The sequence below is a fragment of the Aptenodytes forsteri genome, unplaced genomic scaffold (assembly GCF_000699145.1).
Source record: "Aptenodytes forsteri isolate BGI_AS27 unplaced genomic scaffold, ASM69914v1 Scaffold174, whole genome shotgun sequence".
NCBI lineage: Eukaryota > Metazoa > Chordata > Aves > Sphenisciformes > Spheniscidae > Aptenodytes > Aptenodytes forsteri.
This window is the reverse complement of record NW_008794603.1, coordinates 2,830,978-2,840,730: the sequence shown is the minus strand read 5'-3', so window position 1 is coordinate 2,840,730 and position 9,753 is coordinate 2,830,978. Positions and strand designations below refer to the sequence as shown.

At 38.6% G+C, this 9,753-nt stretch overlaps 1 protein-coding gene across 1 annotated transcript in view; it reads right to left on the bottom strand.

The window, feature by feature from the left end:
- TANC1 (tetratricopeptide repeat, ankyrin repeat and coiled-coil containing 1) overlaps nt 1-9,753 on the bottom strand; it is a 63,434-nt gene that overhangs the window by 51,816 nt on the left and 1,865 nt on the right. The window contains exon 2 of the mRNA XM_019470453.1: nt 2,109-2,210. Within this exon, the coding sequence (XP_019325998.1) occupies nt 2,109-2,205 (97 nt within the window). The 5' untranslated portion in view covers nt 2,206-2,210. The remainder of the gene's footprint in view (nt 1-2,108; nt 2,211-9,753) is intronic.

Sequence of the window (9,753 nt, the reverse complement as noted above, 5' to 3'; positions counted from 1 at the left end):
ACACCCCTAGGCTCATCTCTAGTGAGCCTGGCTTTATCCCCTCCCCTTCGAACCTAGTTTAAAGCCCTCTCAGTGAGCCCCGCCAATTCATGAGCCATGATCCTTTTCCCCCTGTGAGACAGCTGGACTCCATGCAACATTGACTTCATGCAACAAAAAGTTCCTAATTGATAAGGAGTGCCTCAGGAAGAGTGAAGAAAGGGAGAGAGATGTAAGCGTATGGACTTACTGATGAAGTTTAAGAGAGGACAAGCCTCTCAGCTGCACTACCTTCTACACTATCAACTAGCAGAGCGGGGCAGAAAGCCGGGGCGGGAAGGCTGAACTGCCCTTTTTACTTTCGTCTTTCCTTTATGGCTTCAATAAGCCAAATGAGCGTCAGGACAGTATTTACTCTTCATGAAGGGCATATGTTACCTAACCACGTAAGACACAGCTGACATTCACTGGTATTTGCAATAAATAGCACATTTTTCCCTAAGCTGCAGAGTGTAAGAAAAACATAGAAAACAATGATTTTAACTGAACAGCTTGACCAGTAAGCATTACTTCAACAATGTTTAAATTTTGAGTGACATAAAACCCATGGTTTGCAAACATGAGTAGTTTACTAGTCAACCATCCTTCTTTATTTCACTCAATGCCTACTTGAACACACGTATTTCTTAATTTTGTGGACAGCTTAAGGTTTTACTCTGGAAGATGAATTATCTGATTCTCACTTAATCCCAAAAGGAGGAAGTCTATAAAATGGTGTCTTTTTTGAAAGCAGATAGCAGAAGTTTTTGTATCTCAGAATATTTTGCAAATTGACAGGTCTTAGAATATTTGACTGGAAAATATATTTTCTCTGTAAAATTGTCATTTTGAGGATTACAATTAATCTTTAAAGTTACAATCCTGGAAATTACAGACTTCGTGAAATCAACGTCTTCCTTCTTCTATCAAAGTTACAAAACCCTATTATATTTAAATTTTAATCTTTGACAAGCCTGAGTAAATGTTAGGCACAGTACCAAATTCAGTTCAGCAACAGAGATAAAAGCCAAGAGTCTAAGTTGTTCAACCCAGCAACCACTGTTTAATCCTTAAACACTAGAGTTTAATTTTGACCTTCAGCAGTCTCACTGTCTGGGACTACAACTCTGTGAAGAGGAGGATCATCATGAGATGGTCACCTTTAGATTAGGGAGATGAGGACTACATGCTTTCCTAGTTGGATGTAAAACTTTAATGCCAGCACTAAGATGGCTGTGAAGATGGAGGCACAAGGGGGACCAGGGTAACCATGACATATCAAATAGGGCATACAGAAGAAGACGGTAAAAACAATTACAATGAGTTCTATTTTCACTAGTAAGTATCAAAAATAAGGGGCTTTTTAAGAAAGAAAACATTGGCTTTTAAAACTGTAGTTTCCTTTAAAATTGAAGCAAAAGGAAAACAAAAAATTATGCAGCTGGAACCTCATCAGTTACATGCAATGACTTTAATGACGTCAGTTAAACTGAAAAATTAATCTAAAATTACAAGGCACATGAAATCCATGTTACAGTGCATATAGTCATAGGCCAACATAGGGGTTATTTTGCTTTGACCATGACATTCACTGTCAAAGCCACACTGTTATGCACTACTCAAATTTAATGGACATGAAACTTTTCAAGAATACCAATTAACTCCAGGGAGGTAGCTTTTCCCAGCTTTGCCAACACAGGAGTCTACTGTTACTGCCTTCTTATTTAGCAAGCTTTTACAAAATTTCTAAAATGAAGCACCGTACCCAGTGCAGAGCCACACACTTGGAATCAATTTACATTAAAAACAAGTTCAGAAAATTCTAGTAGGTCTTTGGCATATGTAGCAATCAACAACACTCGGACATCATTTTGCCTGCAGTACATGCACAGCTCCAAGAATTGAGACAGTTATAAAGATTACGTAAGTATAATGGCAAGCATCTCCTCCTTAGCACAAGCATGTTAAACCTGCAAAATATTCTTACAAATAAAGAATCAGATTTCCTTATTATGCAGGCTCCTTTGTATCACTCTGTCTGAAATGAACAGCTGTTCTACCAAACAGAGTATCACTGAACAGACTCTTACCATTTTGACTGGGTTCTCCTTGCTCTGATCCTTTTCTCAGCGGTAGAGCTGCCTCACCTGGCACTCTAGGACTTTCCACATACTTGGGCTTCCTCATCGGACCTGCAATGGGAATGAGATGAGTGTATCTAATTTTTTCCAGATGGACCGCAAATTTCATATGTACAGTGTCTATTCTCCGCGATGCAACAGAAGTAGAGGAATTATTTCTTACATACACAGCTGCTACCGTAAAGACTAGTGAGCTGCTGCACTTCCACTCTTGTGAGAAAGAATCACTCTCTTTGGGCTTTTTGGAATGCAAAGCCTGCTGGAAAACAAAACCAATCTGCTTGCTGTGACAAACCTGAAAAAGTTTCCTGTATATGTCAAGTTTCAATGGGCCTCCTCGGTTCAGAGCTTTTATTCTCGATTATAACAGGAAGCTAATTTTGTTATCAGCATCTTTGAAGCTAGGAGAAAAAGACTACAGGCAGACAACTTGCAACATTAACACGCTAAATAATTCAAACCCAAGAAGCTTTATATTACAGCATATTTTCTCTAAATACTGACACATGCCCTGATCATAAGGAATGGTGAAGATGAGTTCAAAAAACAAAAGAAAATGTTAGTGGCTACTAATGGTTTCTGGTTTCATTAAACAGCAGCATTCCCAGTTCACATACATATTAAGTTCAAACATACCACCTTCAGTATTAAGAACTGTGTATTCACACACACGCACGCATACTTTTCAAAAATTAAACTGATTCACCCTTTACTCTCACTTTTAGCTTTGTGCTTTGGTTTCAAGCTGTTTACGATTCTATACTTTGCTAAATATGGTTTAGTAGCAACCACAGGAAATGTTAACTACACAACTTATCTAACAGAAGGGGAATGGTGCTGCTCTCTAAAGGTTTACCAGAAAAAGTATACTGGTACTATTGAATCAACAGACATCTGCTTGCACTACAAACACAGGGTGAAATTCTGATCTTAATTCAGCAACTGATAGTACTGGCAGGTAAACTGCTACACTGATGCACAGTGTATCATAGAACTGAAACTCCACCATATATTTATCCACATCTGAAAAATATGTCAACAGAAGTAAAGGCATTTGCAACACTAAGAGTTTTGGAAAAGCATGAACAGGGAAACTTGCAAAGTTACACACTGGAAAGCTAAGACATTTAAATGGCATGGGGAATGGAAACATCATCATCAGTGGTACTGAAAACTCAAACCCGAATTTCTGTCCTAAATTTTCATTACGACAATCCCAATTTCTTATAATGTGTGTAACAAAGCCACTTGAAAATTTCAAAGTTTTAGTGAGCTTGAGGTGTGGTAGGTGATTCCAGTGTTTCATCCAGAAGAACCTAAATATTAGCTGGCAGTCCCTAGAAACACAGTCAGTTGCTGGGCTTAACAAAATACTAAACCAGAGGTATTTCTGTGGATTTCCCCAGCTTTGGCAATAGACAGTGATTTTCCCTTCTTATTTAAATACAACCTCTTGTTATATTACAGAGCTACAATCTCAGGTTCTCTCTATCATGCAACATCATCGTAACAGTAGGAAAGGAAGTTTCCTCACTTGAAAATATGTTCGACATGCTACAGCCAAATGATTTTTAAATACGTACATTAGGCCACAGTGACAAAGCACAAGAGAAAACCATTCTACTGGCAGCATTCCACTTTTGCATCTTGCATGTTTGTATATTACTCTTATTATTTTATTCATAATAATAAAATCAGTCTCAAAAGCAAGCATGCAGAACTTGGCATATTTCATGAAGAACATTTCTTCACATTGTGATACTCCACAGAATCCTGAACTTACATGGTCACATGTTTGTTTGTTTGTTTAAATCAAACAACCTCAGAGCTGAATTCTGTCAAATTCAAATGGGAGAAGCTGAAATGCTGGAACTCAACTCAAATACTGTATTATATCTACACTCTTAAGTGCTAGATTACATTATATATCCCGGGAAAGAAGAAAACGCAACCACAAAATGGCAGCAATGTTCTATTTTGGGAACTCCAAAAAGTGAATGTTTTTCACCTCTGACCAATTCAGTAAAAAAGGTGTAACAACAAACATGCACCTCTAATGAACACTCCACAGGTTTATGGAAAAGGCTGTGATGAATGCAGATGTAGTACTAAAGATCAGAGAATCAGACCAGAAAGAAGTTAATAACTTTGTCTTTAAAGCTATTCAAATTCTTTAACCCAGAAATTGTTTGAAAAGATTCGGTCACTGGAACAGGCTCCCCCCCGGGAAGTGGTCACGGCACCAAGCCTGTCAAGAGTTCAAGGAGTGTCTGGACGATGCTCTTAGTCATATGGTTTAGTTATAGGTAGTCCTGCGAGGAGCAGGGAGTTGGACTCAGTGAACCTTATGGGTCCTTTCCAACTCGAGATATTCTATGATTCTAAGAAGGCAGAAAAGGTGTTGGAGCCTCATACTGAACAATAAAAAGGAGAAAAACCCTTGAATACAGGTGCTTACTAAGTGAGCCCCATTTGTCCCCATCTAACCAAAAGAAGCCAGAGTAGTACAAAAATATTAATGTAAGTGTAATTAAACAGCATTTAAGCACTACAAAAGGAATCGACAGTTTGAAATACTGCCTGGCTGGAGAGGAAGGACTGGCCGTTAGGACTGCCACGCTCTCTGGTGAAGCTCTTCCAGATCCTGGAATGAACAATTTCCCCACAAACTTTCCTTCCACCCTACCCATTCCAAACTGTCCTTACAGGAACCCAGGTCCCAGCCCAAGGCTCTCTGTCACAACTGTACTTCCTCACATATCAGTGCAACTCAATTCCCCAGCCAGGCTCAGTTTCTCTTACTTCCCTACTCCTCTCCAAGGAAGCTCTTCTCCCCTTGCTTTCCTACTGTATCCCTCTCTTGCTTTCCCAGTACATTTCACTCTGCAGTTTAAGATCAGTGGAAAAGACACCAGACCTTCTCACAGCAGGGCTTTGGTCTTCATCAGGAGCATCTAAATAGCACTAAAATTCTTAAGCACTAACAATTATCAACACTATGCTATACATGCCTTGTTTCCCAGATCTTTCACTTGCTCAAATGCATTACAGTTTCCAAGTTACGTATTTTGTTTATAACCAGAATTAAAACTACTTTCAGAAGTCTTTTTTAAAAGCACTTACCAAATAGAAAGTCTAAGGCTACAGTGACTTCATCTTCCAAGTCATGCCAATATTTGGCTTTCAAAAAACATTCCTTTTAGATTCTTTATTTAATTAAACTTATGATAGACTTGAAATCAAAACAAAATCCCAAGATCTCAGCTAAGTGTGTTCCCTGGTTCGACTGGTTAAGTTTGCACTGACATGCTTTTAGCCAGCTGAAGCTCTAGAATCAAGATGTGTTTCCAAGCTCCACCTTTCATCAGTAATAAGCCCATACTGAAAGCAGGTGATAAATTCAAGTACTAATGTATTTCTTACATCTCTCAGTAATAAACTACTGACAAGGCTACCTGATTTTTTTTTCCTTTTTTTACAAACAGAAAACAATCAATAAAACAATACACAGTACGCAAAATCGTTAAGCCTTTTAAGAAGCAGACCTACAACACTGCCGCAGGCCATGGATTTTATTATTACGAAACTTTGCAATTTTCAAGTCGTTTCACTTCCTGACTCTGCCTGTTGCAGAACTAGGGACTGGGTGATGGAAGGCCTTTTGCAAACAGTTTAACTTACGGGTAACGAGAAGTGGAACAGCAGCAGGCCAGGAAATGCTGCCATCCAGGATTTGAGTCCCAGTTACTTCTGTGTCCACACTGTAACTGCGGAGTGCCAGAACTCTGGATCTGAGCACTGACCAGCGCCTCCGAAGGCGGCCAGCACTGAAGCCAGGAAGCTCTAAGAAAGCTAGAAGCACATGAACCAAGGGCAGTTCATAATACATCTTTGGAGTAACAGCTAGCTATGCTCCATGTCCCATCCCCTCCTCTAAACTGAACTGCCTGTTCATCAGCTGAATGAATTCAGTCCTTCCTTCCCTCAGGATGTCTTGGATCAGCAACACTTCCATGAAGAAAGCAGCTGTGCTCAGTCACCCCTGCTGACAGTGTCTATTTTTCTCTGCCCTCGGGAGCCTGTTCACTGAAGGAAGACAGGACATTTTATAGGGTCCTGTGAAGGAACAGTACAGTGACGTTTATGTAGTGCATCTGTAAAATAAGGAAAATATCCCACAAGTCCAAAGTTTTATCATACTGTTTTCTGCACTCTGAGTATCATTAGTAAAGATGACAAAATTGTGGGCACAGTTTTTAAACTTCCCTGACTTAATCACTATAATCACAGCAGTATACTGATACCTGGTTAGAGAATCACTGACCCAGCACAAAACAAATGTTAATGAATCCTATGTCTTAACGGTTCATAATCCCACACAGTGATTTTACAGGCCTATGATATGCCCATTTTTAACCAACGTATCTTCATGAGTTTTGCCTGCTACAATCTTAAAGGAATCTTTAAAGAGCAATGTTTTTGATGGAAGCACTTAATATTCATAATGTAGCTTACACAGATTTCACATAAAACTCAAACCGATATTGAAAGGGTTTTAAATTAGTTTGTAGCTTTTCAATCCCTTAAAGCTTATAGAATAACACATTAGATACTGTTTGACTGAGAAATCATGCATTTCTAAAAAGAAAGGCATGAAAAAAGATTTCAGATAAGTATTCTTTTATACTATAATATCATGAACAAAGTGCCAGATTGAAAAGCTGGTTTTACAAATATAACCTCATCAGTTAAAAGATTTATATAACAAGCTCAGTTCTCTCATTTCCTAAGGAAACCAAGCTAAAAAAAAAAACCACAGAGAAAGGGGCTTAGTTATCAAGTTATTAAGCAAGATCTTTCCTTCCCACAAAAGTTCACAAACTTACCAAGTAGAAGCCTAAGTCTCATGACATGGAAGAGTTCCAGTAGATAAAACTAAAAGGCTACTGGTAAATTCCAAAATAATTGTAAAAGTAATTTTTCACTATTTCTGAAGCCAACATTTGTCAATCATGACCATGACTCCGTGTCTACAGCTACTTATTCTTTTAGTATACATGGACAGCTATAACTGCATCCACAGATCCACAGATGCTACTGCAGCATTTGACAAGTGATGACTTCTAATTAGTTTTACAATGAGATTTCAAGAAAGCAATGAAGGATACAGCTAGCACCTTTCCTTAAGTTAAATATACAAAATATAACCAAAGGTAGAGATTTCAAAACAAAGGAGGTGAATGTCCCATTAAACAACAACAAAAATACATCCTCAATAACAACAAAAAACAGTTTTAAAATAAAATAGCCTATAATGTACTGGAATCAGAGAAAAAAAAAAAAGACCAAAAAACCCCAAAACAACAAACAACAAAATAGGCACAAACTGAGTTTCAGTCCTAGTGGATAATCACCTCACTGTGCTACTGCCTTGCTAAGTGCTACTTTGCCACTACAGCCTTTCAGGTCTCACTGTCCTCCTCTCACACCAGTAACAAAGGGAGAAGTACTTACCTACCTACCTCACTTGAAAGTGCTTGCAGTATTTTGATAAAACAGAATTGGCTTGCCAGTTATTCTTAGTATGTGGTACGTAAGTTGCACACTGCAAACAACTCCAGTAGGCTGGCTTCCCTCCTCTCTTCCTCCTTATTGCTAGTATGTAACTTAGGACTGCACTTTAGGCTTTCAACTTCTCCTCCTTTTTCTGGTCTGCAATCTCCCTCACTAACAAAGTAAACCCCATTCAGAAAGCACTGGAGAGAGGCTGTAGGGCTGATGCTAACTATACCACATCACCCTTGATAAGGTGGTTTTCTTGTCTTCAATTTGGGTCTTCAAATAGCATCCTTCTGCTTGGCTCAAAATTCAAGGGCACACCAAAGTTCTCTGAGACATCCCACACTTGGTTTATTAAAAAAACACAGTATATTTAGGCTATGACACTTGCGGTCATACAAAGTGTCCCATCCTTCCTTTTGGCAACAGTCTCAGATACTTCATTAAGTCTCTGAAAACTACACTGATTTCCTGCTAATTTTCATGAGTACTTTAAGGCTGACTGCTTTTAAAGACAAGTTGCAACTCTCTCCGTTTTGGCCTTAGGCTCCCCAGGGTAACGTACTGCCCCATCACACTGCAACTGACCTGAAAAAGCATGGCCTGCCACATCACAGGCCTACATACGTTATGCCCCAGGTATGATCTGGTTCTACAAGAGCACTGAGGCATTTCATTACTGGACCTACCTGTTCTTTCAGATTTCCACCTAAAAGTGGAATATGGGAATATGGTGATAACCTAATTTCTTAGCTAAGAAATACTGGGCAGGGAATGTAAGTCATATGTGAACATATGTTTATATCTCTACCTAGAGACTATGAGATGATTACATTTCTTAAACTAAAAGATAGCTTAGTTACCAACTATCACCAGAGGGTGCTCTTTCAACGCTATTTCGTAATGAAAACAAGGGGCATTGGCCCTGGTGAAAGCAGCTAAAAATACATTCCTTTGAAACAAAATCACATTCTTTAAGGAGACAATAGTCCAAATCTGTCATTTGTAAGCAGAAGTATAATTAGATGTATCAAAGCTGAACAACAAAAAGCAACCATTCTAAAAGAACCAGAGCAACATGTAGCAGTCATGTAAAATAGATCAGAATGGAAATATCTTCAGGATGTATTTTTAACACTCACACTTTAAGCTGTGGAGGAGACCCTTTATTGAATTTTCTTCCTCACAAACTAATGTGGAAGTGACTTACAGTACTTACAAATCTGATACACAACACTGCAATAACTAGGAAAATTCATGGTAACTTTATTTTCATGCACTAATCTAGAACAGGACACATGAACTAATCCATGGATGAAAAAGGACCCATTTAAACGTGAACTGTATCTGCACAATGAAAGCTCTTTTCCAAAAGTGTAAGATGGCTGAATCAGGTCTTATAAAAGGTTTATCTGGGTCAGTATTTTATCAGTAGCAAATGGCAGAGAAGAATCTAAGTTAGGGAAAACATACTTCCCTGGTACACTTTTCCTGACTTGTGTTAAGTGGCTTATTGTTTCCTGAGTCAGAAGCGGTCACTGTCTAAGAGTTCTAGATGGATTTTCCTTCCAAGAATTTATGCCGGCCCTTCTTTAACAATCTGCACCATCCACAAGTTAACCCAACATTGCATAAAATCGTAATCATACTGTCTCCTTTTCCCACCAATTGTCTTTCTTCCAGGCAGAAAAATACCAGCCAAATCTATTTAAACAATTTCTCCTTCAGAGCCGTGCCACACCATTAGTCATTCCTGCAGCCCTTCTCTAGCTCTTTCCTAGCTCTACTGTAGATTTTTAAATTTGGTATCACCAGAGCTACACCAGTATCTTCCCAAGGTAGATGAACTACAGATTTATACAATTCCATAATGATACTTTTTTTTTTAATGATCTATTGCTTTCCTAGTATTTTTTAATGCTTTTTTGACTGCAGAAGAGCTGATTTTCCATAAGATTATTGTAACTTAGAATCATAGACTCATAGAATCATTGAGGTTGGAAAAGACCTCTAAGATCATCAAGTCCAACCGTTG